The 14,122-nt window shown below is 47.1% G+C and overlaps 1 protein-coding gene across 2 annotated transcripts in view; it reads right to left on the reverse strand.

Moving 5' to 3' along the window:
* GALNT14 (polypeptide N-acetylgalactosaminyltransferase 14) overlaps positions 1 to 14,122 on the reverse strand; it is a 211,821-nt gene that overhangs the window by 7,901 nt on the left and 189,798 nt on the right. Inside the window, exons 12-13 of one of the 2 annotated variants that reach the window (XM_060117198.1) lie at positions 10,341 to 10,424; positions 9,710 to 9,854 (exon numbers count right to left, since the gene is read on the reverse strand). The exons of the other annotated variant lie outside the window; for it this stretch is intronic. Coding sequence (XP_059973181.1) covers positions 9,710 to 9,854; positions 10,341 to 10,424 — 229 coding nt within the window. The remainder of the gene's footprint in view (positions 1 to 9,709; positions 9,855 to 10,340; positions 10,425 to 14,122) is intronic. 2 annotated transcript variants of the gene reach the window in all.

Below are 14,122 nucleotides of genomic sequence, written 5' to 3' on the forward strand. Positions count from 1 at the left end.
GCTGCATGGAGACGGGGAACAATGGTTTGGTGATCACATGTTACTGGAGGCTGTGGCCAGAATCTAACACAGTGGTTGGTTCCCAAGCAGGGTGGTTTTGTCCCCCAGGGGCATTTGGTAAAGCCTGGAGACAGCTTTGACTGGCATGACTGGTATGTATGGGGTGCTCCTGGCATCTGGTGGGCAGAGATCAGGGATGCTGCTAGACGGCCTACAGTACCCAGGATGGGCCCTACCACAAAGAGTGATCCAGCCCCAAATGTCAAGAGTGCCGAGGCTGAGGGCCACTGATCTGGCGTGAAGAAGTGAATGCTGGGGCCAAGAGCAGCTATTCTGAGGGGAGAAGGGATGGGATTTGCAGGAATGGGGGATGTGGGAGAAAGAGAAGCCATGGAAGACGGACAGGGCTGTAACCGTCTGGACAGAGTTAGTGGCATGATGAGGTGGCCGGGGAGCCTGACAGGCGCTTGGAGCCATCTGTTGGCTTGAGTTTCCAAGGCGTCTGTTGTGGTTGTGGACTCACTAGATCACCCTGCCTTTGAGAGGGAGAGTCCGGCAGGGATGTCTAAGTGTAAACCCGCCATCCTGGAGCCATCTCCTGGGCTCTCACAGCCTCCTACCCCTGAGGATAAAAGTCAATCTCCTCAGCTGGGAAAAGAGGCCGTGACGCGCCTCTTCCCTCCTCTCCAGTCTTACCTTTGCTGCTCCCTCACCATTACACCCCTCTGACCACAATCTCCCTGCAGCCTTTCAAAGGCATCCTGGCCCCCAGCCCCGGGCCTTGGTACATGCTGGACGTGCCCACTTGCCCTTTCTTCCCTTCGTGACCTGGCCCATTTCTACTCATCTCTCAGGATACAGCTCATTTTCAGGTCCTCTGGGAAGACCTCCCCAATTCTTGTGTAGAAGCTGGATATCATCTCTCTGCACTGCTATAGCACCATGGACCAAACTCTCTCCAGGACAGAGATTATATCAAAATGGCTGCTGACTTGCTTCTTTTTTGCATTAGATCCCTCGAGGGGCCATGGTGGCCTGCAACCTAGCCCTTCACCTGTGCATCTCCACAGTCAACAGAGGACATAGACGTTTGTTGAGTGAATGAATGAATAAATGAATGAATTCATGGATGGATGAAGATACAGAATTTGTGAATCAAGAAAACAGAGGAGGAGAGGGGGATGATGGCGGAAGAGTACGACGCGGAGATCACCTTCCTCCCCACAGATACATCAGAAATACATCTACACGTGGTACAGCTCCTACAGAACACCTACTGAACACTGACAGAAGACCTCAGACCCCCCAAAAGGCAAGAAACTCCCCACATACCTGGGTAGGGCAAAAGAAAAAAGAATAAACAGAGACAAAAGAATAGGGACGGGACCTGCACCAGTGGGAGGGAGCTGTGAAGGAGGAAAGGTTTCCACACACTAGAAGCCCCTTCGCGGGCGGGGACTGCGGGTGGCGGAGGGGAGAGCTTCAGAGCCGCGGAGGAGAGCACAGCAACAGGGGTGCAGAGAGCAAAGCGGAGAGATTCCCGCACAGAGGATCGGTGCCGACCAGCACTCACCAGCCGGAGAGGCTTGCCTGCTCACCCGCCGGGGCAGGCAGGGCTGGGAGCTGAGGCTCGGGCTTCGATCGGAGCGCAGGAAGAGGACTGGGGTTGGCAGCGTGAACACAGCCTGAAGGGATTAGTGCACCACGGCTAGCCGGGAGGGAGTCCGGGGAAAAGTCTGGAGCTGCAGAAGAGGCAAGAGACTTTTTCTTCCCTCTTTGTTTCCTGGTGCGCGAGGAGAGGGGATTAAGAGTGCCGCTTAGGGCCTCCCTGGTGGCGCAGTGGTTGAGAATCCGCCTGCCGATGCAGGGGATACGGGTTCGTGCCCCGGTCTGGGAGGATCCCATATGCCGCGGAGCGGCTGGGCCCGTGAGCCATGGCCGCTGGGCCTGCGCATCCGGAGCCTGTGCTCCGCAACGGGAGAGGCCACAACAGTGAGAGGCCCGCATACCGCAAAAAGAAAAAAAAAAGAGTGCCGCTTAAAGGAGCTCCAGAGACGGGCGTGAGCTGCGGCTAACAGCGCGGACCTCAGAGATGGGCATGAGACGCTAAGGCTGCTGCTGCCGCCACCAAAAAGCCTGTGTGCGAGCACAGGTCACTATCCACACCCACCTTCCGGGGAGCCTGTGCAGCCCGCCACTGCCGGGGTCGCGGGATCCAGGGACAACTTCCCCAGGAGAACGCACGGTGCGCCTCAGGCTGGTGCAACGTCACGCTGACCTCTGCCGCCGCAGGCTCGCCCCGCACTCCGTGCCCCTCCCTTCCCCCCCAGCCTGAGTGAGCCAGAGCCCCCGAATCAGTGGCTCCTTTAACCCCGTCCTGTCTGAGCGAAGAACAGACGCCCTCCAGCAACCTACATGCAGAGGTGGGGCCAAATCCAAAGCTGAACCCTGGGAGCTGTGCGAACAAAGAAGAGAAAGGGAAATCTCTCCCAGCAGCTTCAGGAGCAGCAGATTAAATCTCCACAATCAACTTGATGTACCCATGCATCTGTGGAATACCTGAATAGACAATGAATCATCCCAAATTGAGGAGGTAGACTTTGAGAGAACATTTATTATTTTTTCCCCTTTTCCTCTTTTTGTGAGTGTGTATGTGTATGCTTCTGTGTGAGATTTTGTCTGTATAGCTTTGCTTTCACCGTTTGTCCTAGGGTTCTATCCGTCCGTTTTTTTTGTTTGTTTTTTTTTTTTTACTTTTCAAAAAATTTTTTTTCTTAATAATTTTTTTTATTTTAATAACTTTATTTTATCTTACTTTATTTTATTTTCTTTTATCCTCTTTCTTTCTACCTTATCTCCCTTTTATTCTGAGCCATGTGGATAAAAGGCTCTTGGTGCTGCAGCCAGGAGTCAGTGCTGTGCCTCTGAGGTGGGAGAGCCAACTTCAGGACACTGGTCCACAAGAGACGTCCCAGCTCCACATAATATCAAACAGCGAAAATCTCCCAGAGACCTCCATCTCAACACCAACACCCAGCTTCACTCAACGACCAGCAAGCTACAGTGCTGGACACCCTATGCCAAACAACTAGCAAGACAGGAACACAACCAAAACCATTAGCAGAGAGGCTGCCTAAAATCATAATAAGGCCACAGACACCCCAAAACACACCACCAGACGTGGACCTGCCCACCAGAAAGACAAGATCCAGCCTCATCCACCAGAACACAGGCACAATTCCCCTCCACCAGGAAGCCTACACAACCCACTGAACCAACCTTAGCCACTGGGGACAGACACCAAAAACAACGGGAACTACGAACCTGCAGCCTGCAAAAAGGAGACCCCCAAAACAGTAAGATAAGCAAAATGAGAAGACAGAAAAACACACAGCAGATGAAGGAGCAAGGTAAAAACCCACTTGACCTAACAAATGAAGAGGAAATAGGCAGTCTACCTGAAAAAGAATTCAGAATAATGACAGTAAAGATGATCCAAAATCTTGGAAATAGAATAGAGAAAATGCAAGAAACATTTAACAAGGACCTAGAAGAACTAAAGAGGAAACAAGCAACGATGAACAACACAATAAATGAAATTAAAACTACTCTAGAAGGGCTCAATAGCAGAATAACTGAGGAAGAAGAACGGATAAATGACCTGGAAGATAAAATAGTGGAAATAACTACTGCAGAGCAGAAGAAAGAACAAAGAATGAAAAGAACTGAGGACAGTCTCAGAGACCTCTGGGACAACATTAAACACACCAACATTCGAATTATAGGGGTCCCAGAAGAGGAAGAGAAAAAGAAAGGGACTGAGAAAATATTTGAAGAGATTATAGTTGAAAACTTCCCTAATATGGGAAAGGAAATAGTTAATCAAGTCCAGGAAGCAGAGAGAGTCCCATACAGGATAAATCCAAGGAGAAATACACCAAGACACATATTAATCAAACTGTCAAAAATTAAATACAAAGAAAACATATTAAAAGCAGCAAGGGAAAAACAACAAGTTACACACAAGGGAATCCCCATAAGGTTAACAGCTGATCTTTCAGCAGAAACTCTGCAAGCCAGAAGGGACTGGCAGGACATATTTAAAGTGATGAAGGAGAAAAACCTACAACCAAGATTACTCTACCCAGCAAGGATCTCATTCAGATTTGATGGAGAAATTAAAACCTTTACAGACAAGCAAAAGCTGAGAGAGTTCAGCACCACCAAACCAGCTTTACAACAAATGCTAAAGGAACTTCTCTAGGCAAGAAACACAAGAGAAGGAAAAGACCTACAATAACAAACCCAAAACAATTAAGAAAATGGGAATAGGAACATACATATCAATAATTACCTTAAATGTAAATGGATTAAATGCTCCCACCAAAAGACACAGACTGGCTGAATTGATACAAAAACAAGAACCGTATATATGCTGTCTACAAGAGACCCACTTCAGACCTAGAGACACATATAGACTGAAAGTAAGGGGATGGAAAAAGATATTCCATGCAAATGGAAACCAAAAGAAAGCTGGAGTAGCAATTCTCATATCAGACAAGATGACTTTAAAATAAAGACTATTAGAAGAGACAAAGAAGGACACTACATAATGATCAAGGGATCAATCCAAGAAGAAGATATAACAATTGTAAATATATATGCACCCAACATAGGAGCACCTCAATACATATGGCAAATACTAACAGCCATAAAAGGGGAAACCAACAGTAACACAATCATGGCAGGGGACTTTAACACCCCACTTTCACCAATGGACAGATCATCCAAAATGAAAATAAATAAGGAAACACAAGCTTTAAATGATACATTAAACAAGATGGACTTAATTGATATTTATAGGACATTCCATCCAAAAACAACAGAATACACATTTTTCTCAATTGCTCATGGAACATTCTCCAGGATAGACCATACCTTGGGTCACAAATCAAGCCTTGGTAAATTTAAGAAAATTAAAATTGTATCAAGTATCTTTTCCAACCACAATGCTATGAGACTAGATATCAATTACAGGAAAAGATCTGTAAAAAATACAAACACATGGAAGCTAAACAATACACTACTTAATAACGAAATGATCACTGAAGAAATCAAAGAGGAAATCAAAAACTACCTAGAAACAAATGACAGTGGAGACACGACGACCCAAAACCTATGGGATATAGCAAAAGCAGTTCTAAGAGGGAAGTTTATAGCAATACAATCCTACCTTAAGAAACAGGAAACATCTCGAATAAACAAACTAACCTTGCACCTAAAGCAATTAGACAAAAAAGAACAAAAAACCCCCAAAGTTAGCAGAAGGAAAGAAATCATAAAAATCAGATCAGAAATAAATGAAAAAGAAATGAAGGAAACGATAGCAAAGATCAATAAAACTAAAAGCTAGTTCTTTGAGAAGATAAACAAAATTGATAAACCATTAGCTAGACTCATCAAGAAAAAAATGGAGAAGACTCAAATCAATAGAATTAGAAATGAAAAAGGGGAAGTAACAACTGACACTGCAGAAATACAAAAGATCATGAGGGATTACTACAAGCAACTCTATGCCAATAAAACGGACAACCTGGAAGAAATGGACAAATTCTTAGAAATGCACAACCTGCCAAGACTGAAGCAGGAAGAAGTAGAAAATATGAACAGACCAATCACAAACACTGAAATTGAAACTGTGATCAAAAATCTTCCAACAAACAAAAGCCCAGGACCAGATGGCTTCACAGGCGAATTCTATCAAGCATTTAGAGAAGAGCTAACACCTATCCTTCTCAAACTCTTTCAAAATATAGCAGAGAGGGGCCTCCCTGGTGGCGCAGTGGTTGAGAGTCCGCCTGCCGATGCAGGGGATACGGGTTCGTGCCCCGGTCTGGGAGGATCCCATATGCCACGGAGCGGCTGGGCCCGTGAGCCATGGCCGCTGGGCATGCGCATCCAGAGCCTGTGCTCCGCAACGGGAGAGGCCACAACAGTGAGAGGCCCACATACCGCAAAAAAAAAAAATATATATATATATATATATATATATAGCAGAGGGAGGAACACCCCCAAACTCATTCTACGAGGCCACCATCACCCTGATACCAAAACCAGACAAGGATGTCACAAAGAAACAAAACTACAGGCCAATATCACTGATGAACATAGATGCAAAAATCCTCAACAAAATACTAGCAAACACAATCCAACAGCACATTAAGAGGATCATACAGCATGATCAGGTGGGGTTTATTCCAGGAATGCAAGGATTCTTCAATATATGCAAATCAATCAATGTGATACACATATTAACAAACTGAAGGAGAAAAACCATATGGTCATCTCAATAGATGCAGAGAAAGCGTTCGACAAAATTCAACACCCATTTATGATAAAAACCCTCCAGAATCAGGCATACAGGGAACTTTCCTCAACATAATAAAGGCCATATATGACAAACCCACAGCCAACATCTTCCTCAATGGTGAAAAACTGAAACCATTTCCACTAAGATCAGGAACAAGACAAGGCTGCCCACTCTCACCACTCTTATTCAACATAGTTTTGGAAGTTTTAGCCACAGCAAACAGAGAAGAAAAGGAAATAAAAGGAATCCAAATTGGAAAAGAAGAAGTAAAGCTGTCACTGTTTGCAGATGACATGATACTATACATAGAGAATCCTAAAGATGCTACCAGAAAACTACTAGAGCTAATCAATGAATTTAGTAAAGTAACAGGATACAAAATGCACAGAAATCTCTGGCATTCCTATACACTGATGAAAAATCTGAAAGTGAAATCCAGAACACACTCCCATTTACCACTGCAACAAAAAGAATAAAATATCTAGAAATAAACCTACCTAAGGAGACAAAAGACCTCTATGCAGAAAATTATAAGAAACTGATGAAAGAAATTAAAGATGATACAAATAGATGGAGAGATATACCATGTTCTTGGATTGGAATAATCAACATTGTGAAAATGACTCTACTACCCAAAGCAATCTACAGATTCAATGCAATCCCTATCAAACTACCACTGGCATTTTTCACAGAAGTAGTACAAAAATTTTCACAATTTGTATGGAAACACAAAAGACCCCGAATAGCCAAAGCAATCTTGAGAATGAAAAACAGAGCTGGAGGAATCAGGCTCCCTGACTTCAGACTATTCTACAAAGCTACAATAATCAAGACAGCATGGTACTGGCACAAAAACAGAAATATAGATCAATGGAACAGGATAGAAAGCCCAGAGATAAACCTACGTACATATGGTCCCCTTATCTTTGATAAAGGAGGCAGGAATGTACAGTGGAGAAAGGACAGCCTCTTCAATAAGTGGTGCTGGGAAAACTGGACAGGTACATGTAAAAGTATGAGATTAGAACACTCCCTAACACCATACAGAAAAATAAGCTCAAAATGGATTAAAGTCCTAAATGTAAGGCCAGAAACTACCAAACTCTTAGAGGAAAACATAGGCAGAACACTCTATGACATACATTACAGCAAGATCCTTTTTGACCCACCTCCTAGAGAAATGGAAATAAAAACAAAGATAAACAAATGGGACCTAATGAAACTTAAAAGCTTTTGCACAGCAAATGAAACCATAAACAAGACCAAAAGACAACACTCAGAATGGGAGAAAATGTTTGCAAATGAAGCAACTGATTAATCTCCAAAATTTACAAGCAGCTCATGCAGCTCAATAACAAAAAAAAATAAACAGCCCAATCCAAAAATGGGCAGAAGACCTCAATAGACATTTCTCCAAAGAAGATATACAGACTGCCAACAAGCACATGAAAGAATGCTGAACATCATTAATCATTAGAGAAATGCAAATCAAAACTACAATGAGCTATCATCTCACACCGGTCAGAATGGCCATCATCAAAAAATCTAGAAACAATAAATGCTGGAGAGGGTGTGGAGAAAAGGGAATACTCTTGCACTTCTGGTGGGAATGTGAATTGGTACAGCCACTATGGAGAACAGTATGGAGGTTCCTTAAAAAACTAAAAATAGAACTACCATACGACCCAGCAATCCCACTACTGGGCATATACCCTGAGAAAACCATAATTCAAAAAGAGTCATGTACCAAAATGTTCATTGCAGCTCTATTTACAATAGCCAGGACATGGAAGCAACCTAAGTGTCCATCAACAGATGAATAGATAAAGAAGATGTGGCACATATATACAATGGAATATTACTCAGCCATAAAAAGAAATGAAATTGAGTTATTTGTAGTGAGGTGGATGGACCTAGAGTCTGTCATACAGAGTGAAGTAAGTCAGAAAGAGAAAAACAAATACCATATGCTAACACATATATATGGAATCTAAGAAAAAAAAAGGTCATGAAGAACTTAGGGGTAAGATGGGAATAAAGACACAGACCTACTAGAGCATAGACTTGAGGATATGGGGAGGGGGAAGGGTAAGCTGTGACAAAGTGAGAGAGTGGCATGGACATATATACACTACCAAACGTAAAGTAGATAGCTAGTGGGAAGCAGCCGCATTGCACAGGGAGATCAGCTAGGTGGTTTGTGACCGCCTGGAGGGGTGGGGTAGGGAGGGTGGGAGGGAGGGAGACACAAGAGGGAAGAGATATGGGAACATATGTATAACTGATTCACTTTGTTATAAAGCAGAAACTAACACACCATTGTAAAGTAATTATACTCCAATAAAGATGTAAAAAAAAAAAGAAAGAAAACAGAGGAGATTGCCAAAGCTGGAAGCATGGATAAAATCTCCAAGGAACCAGTTACAGAGAAAAGAACAGTGAATTGAGAACTTAGGTGATTACTCACCATAAAGGTATGAGAGTGGGGAGAGGAGCCAGCCAAAAAAAAAAAAAAATGTGGGGGGGTGGAAAGAACAGGAATGCAGGACAATCGGGATCATGCAGTGTCTCCAGAGCCAGGAGGGAAGTTATAAGATGGATGTGCTTTCATGCAGCCAGGAGGCCAAGTGCTACAGAGGTTGAGACAGGCTGTGAATCTGTCAGTGACTTTTTAAAAGAGTTCCATCCTCAGAGGGGAGGACACTGACCCACAGTGTTGATGAAACAGCTAAGGCACAAGGAAACCTTTCTGAGAAGGGGTGACGATGGTCCCTCCAGACCTGGGGGAAGCAGGAGACAGCAGAGGTGGAGCCACAGGCCTGCCGAGGGCAGAAAGGGGATGATCGACGGCTCTGCCCAGAGATGGGGGCGGTGGATGATGGGGAAGGCTGTACCACATCTGTCGTGACTGTCTGGAAGTCAGGGTTAGATCAGCGGGGAGACTCACAGAGCAGGCATTTCACCTGGAGACAGTGTCACCCAGCAGGATGCTTTTCTGTCTGCATCGCATATTTTTGAGGTAGCTGTGCCGCCCACCCTGCCTGATCCAGCCCACATTTACTGCCAGCAGCTTGGACAGCAATGACATCGTCATTAAACTCCTGCTAATTTAATGGTTAATTCCTATAGGTGCTAAGGTGCCTGGTGAGGCGTCTTTCAGAGAAAGTCTGTGCATTTGGAAACCAAGCGGAGGGAACCCAGTCCCAGAGTGAGGGGGATCGTGCTTCTTTTGCTGTGCTGTTGAGCTCCGGGTATAACTAGACACCTGGTTCGTGTAAAAGCAGGAAACAGAGGCCGAGTCCATTCACATGTTCAAGTAGCCCCAGCCAGTTACTTTACCTGGGACTTTGCATCCTTGTCTTCCATCTTGACACAGGGGCTTAACTTGAGGTTGGAGATCTCTTGGTCTTTCTGCTTTTGAGACTCTAGGCACTTCTGCCTCTGTCGGATGCTGCCCTTTTGGATGGAGGAGTCCTTGGGTACTCTAGAGGAAAGCCACGGGAGGGATGAGAAACCACTACTCTTTGGATTAGTAGTAACACCAGCAGTTGGAGAGGTCGGGCAGTTTGGAGAGTGGCAGGGGCATTTCGCTCCCTGGCTGTGTTACAATGACTTGCCCTGCTCGGGGCCTGGGGATGGGGGAGCTGCCACTAGGAGCAAGGCAGCAGGGAACAACCCAGGAGACTGGAGCCTGGAATGGAATCAGTGAGTCCATGCCCTGAGGTCACACCCCAGAGTTCAAACCCCAGCAGTTGAGAAATACTGCTACAGCTAACCTCAATCCCTCATGCTACTGATTAATAGAATTCTCTTTCCGGTTTCAGGGATAAGTGGAGCCAACTGGCCTTCTCAGACCTCCATATACTTAAAAACCCTCATCCAGATGGCCACAGGTGGTCCCTTCTCCAGACTGAGTCAGCGGAGGGTCTCTCCCTGCAGCTAGCAAAGGCTCAAACCACAGGGCAGATACCTGAGTTCTGGATAGACGTTCTCCAGGTACCACTTGAAGCTCTGGCACTGCAGGGTCTTCCTCAGGTTCAATCTGCTCTCAATGCTGGGGGCGAGGGGGGAGGGCAGACACAGAGACAAAATACAGCCGTGTCAGAGCTGGGCACCAGCAACGTGGACCCAGGAGGCACCAGCCCTCCAGGCTGGGAGGCGTACAGCACAACCCGTGCCCATGCTCTGCACCCACGTCTCCCTGGAGGGTGTTGGGGAAAATAACCGAGAGAGATTTTGAGAGCTCCAGACCGAGCTATGGAAACACTTAGCAATATCTCACAGTGGAGCAGTGATGACACCAAAGATTTGTGCTTTACTTGAAAACAGAACGTGGGGGTGTTTTCACTTTTCACCAAAAATGAGGCTATGAGAACATTCAGCGTGTGGTTAATAATTCACCGCCGGGGCTCTGGGTCTACTTACAAATCTCTCTTTGGATTCTGCTGTTGAACTGCCGTCCCCCCGACGCCCTGCCTCAACCAGCCCAGCCTCAAAGAATCCTCTTCGTTAGCTGGTTCTGGGCTTTGGTCATGTATTTGTTCATCACATCTTTCCTGAGTACCTGGTATGCGCCAGGCATTGTGCCCCGTGTGGGACGTGATGGTGAACTTTCGAGCAAGAGAGAGACAGGTAATGAGCCGGGTGCTCACAGCCCGATGCGGACGTGGGGTGGGAGCACCTCAGAGGTGGCCCCATGCTTGTCGGGTCAGTGGTGGTCGAGTGGTAATGTGGAGGCTGGTATCTGGAAGGAAAGTGGACGTTGTCCAGACAAACCAGAAAGTGGGTGAGGTGGGGGCCCCTGGTAGTGCAAGGGGAATAGCAAAGAGAGATCAGTGCACATGGAGAGGGAAGGGGTCTGTTGGCAGGAACACTGGTACAGGTTAGAATATGTGTGTGTGAACGGATGTATGTGGGGGGGGATGGGAGAGGGGAGGTGGGGGGAGGAGAGATGAAGATGCAGCCCATAAAAGGCCCTGTGAAATACCCTGGAGGAGCTTGGACTTCATTTTCAGGGCAATGGGATGCCATGGATGGGTTCTAAGCAGAGAACGATGTGGCGCTGTTAGCCCTTTAAGAGCATCTTACTGATGGTGAATGCGTCTATGTGCAAAGCTGGGAGAGCAGTTAGGAGGCGGCTGAAGAAACCCAGGTGCTGCTCATGATTGCTGGCGGGTAAGTGGGGTGGGAACGGAGAGAGGGGCAGGTTTAATTCTCTCCACTGCACCGCCAGCACCCACCCGAGTTCCATGTACACCTTGTCTCTCCTGGGTGACCACACAGAACAGGCCCTGCTCTCTCCAGCCTTGCCTCCTTCCACCCCAAAGACTGGACCGGGCGCCCTCACGGCACTGGAACTTCTTAAACAGCACTAACCACCATTCCTCACCAGACTCTAAGCAACATGAGGACAGGAATGACATTGTTTGAAAAGGGCTAAATGTTCAGCATTTGCAAGAACCCAGATGTTCAGTGCATGAGTGAGGCAGGATCTCTGGGACTTGGTGACTGTCTAGGTGTGGGAGGAGAGGGGGAGGGAAAAGTCAGGGTTGACACTCAGATTTCTGGTTTGGCAACAGGATGCAGGGAAGAGCGTTCACTGAGATGGGGAATCTGGGGTAAGGGGCAAGTTTAGGAGTGAAGAGGATGAGTTCAGTTAGGACTTGTCGAGTTGGAGGAGGCTGGGAGGCATCCAGGCAGAGATGCCCAGCTGCTACTCGGACATAAGGGATGGAGCTCAGAGGAAAGGTGCAAGACAGAGACGGAAACGTGAGTATCGGCAGCACAGTGGTGGTTGATGCCAGGGAAAATGTGGAGTAAGAGGGCTTATGACAGATCCTCGGGGAACATATAAGGGTGGGGAGAGGAGCCTGAGCCTGCAAAGGGGGCTGAGAGGGTGCAGCCTGCACCGCAGGACAAGAGCCAAGACTGCAGTTCTGGAAACCGAGATCAGAAGTGTGCCTGAAGGGGGCTGGGTGGGAGAAGTCTCATACCAGTGGGGTAACATAGAGAAAGGTAAGGGGTCCCAGGGAGTCATGGGTGGGCCAGGTGGGAGTGATCGCAGGGGATAGGGGCACGGCCTCAGGTCACAGTCAGGAGAAGGGGGAGGGGAGCCGCAGACAGCGAGGCAGGCAGCTCTTTCATGAAGCTTGCAGAAGACCAGGTGTAGGTGATGAGCAAAGCTGGACTGAGGGAGAGTTCTTACAGTTTGTTTTCTTTCCTTCTCTTCTTTTGTTTTTAGAAACTATGTAAGATACTGAATAAATTTAAATGCCAATGGGGACCATGCAATAGAGAAGAGAGATGGGTGATCAGGGAGAGTGAAGGCACACAGAGCGCAAAGTCCGCTAGGACAGGGGCTCTCACACTGTCTGTGCATTAGATTCACCTGATGGTGGGGGGATGGTTCTTTTACAAATTCTACAGCCCGGGCCACAGCCCAGGGGAAATCCACTCTCTGGGGGTGGAGTAGAGGCAGCAGAGTTTTTGAAGCTCCCCAGGTGACTGCAGTGTACAGACAGTTTGGCAACCATCACCCTGAAACCTCGCTCCTGGAGTTGAGGTCCTCAGACCAGCAGCACGGCACCACCTGGGGCTTACAGAACTGCAGACCTACCGAACCCAAATCCACACTTTAACAAGATCCCCGGGAGATCTGTGTGCACATTGAAGTGCGAGAAGCCGACAGGCAGGAGGAGATGAATCCGGGCAGTGGGACCTCGATAAATGATGATTTATGAGTGAATGCAGGGGGGGGAAGAGAGTGTCCGGAGAACGGGAGGCACACCTTATCCTTCAAGATGAAAGAGACACAAGGATGGTGCAGACAGGTTCGTCTGTCTTGGGAAGTTGGTGCTATTTCAGCTACAAAACAGAGGTGTCATCTTCTGTGAGTGAAAGGAGGGGGGTGCACTCAGCAGCTGGGGAGAGTGGAAAAGGTACAAATGGAGACTGAGGGAGAACGCTGGCCAGGCAAGGTGGCAAAAGCTCAAGAGGTCCACCAAGGGCCTCCCTGAGCCTGATGGCCTCGGAGTGGTAGCGGCACTAGCTGATAGTCCCAGAACTGTTCAGCAGCCTGTGAACCGGGCAGGAAACGGTACAAAGTCGGGTTCATCCAGGGTTAAGAGAACTTCACCAGGGAGGGTTGATAGATGCCCAACAGAGCAAGAGATCTGAGGACAACATCTTTTAAGCATTCTCTTTAAGCAAGAAGGTGGAACCCAAGTTGGAGAGGGGAGGGCAATGAAGAAAGGAGGGGTGGACCCACATGGCCCAAAGACCGGAAGATGGCTGAGGACTCAGAATAAACGCCGTGGGAGGCTCTGAGTAGGAGAAGGGGAGAACAGTATGGGTTTATGGTTTCAGAAATACAAATCACTTTAGCAGCCTCTGATTTAATCGTCCCGGGCAGTGATGGGCTCGACCTATAGAGAGTAGGCTGCAAAAATCTCATCTGTTAACAGCCTTAGAATGACTGAGGGACATCAGCTGACAAAAGCCACTGGCTGCCCCTCATCCCCGCAAAAGACGAATGATAACATCAATGAAGTTGCCATTTTTCTCTACTCAAATCAACCCTGGGTTGGGGAGTGCAACATCACAGAGTTCTGGAATATGACAGGTGTGATTTGAGCCTTCTCCCTCTCCTGTAACGGTGTGATCCAGGGCAAGTAGCTGAACCTGTAGAAGACTCAGTCTCCTCATCTGTAAAACAGGGGTAATTATACCCATTTCTCAGTTTGCAGAGGACTA

This window comes from Mesoplodon densirostris, chromosome 14, assembly GCF_025265405.1.
Source record: "Mesoplodon densirostris isolate mMesDen1 chromosome 14, mMesDen1 primary haplotype, whole genome shotgun sequence".
NCBI lineage: Eukaryota > Metazoa > Chordata > Mammalia > Artiodactyla > Ziphiidae > Mesoplodon > Mesoplodon densirostris.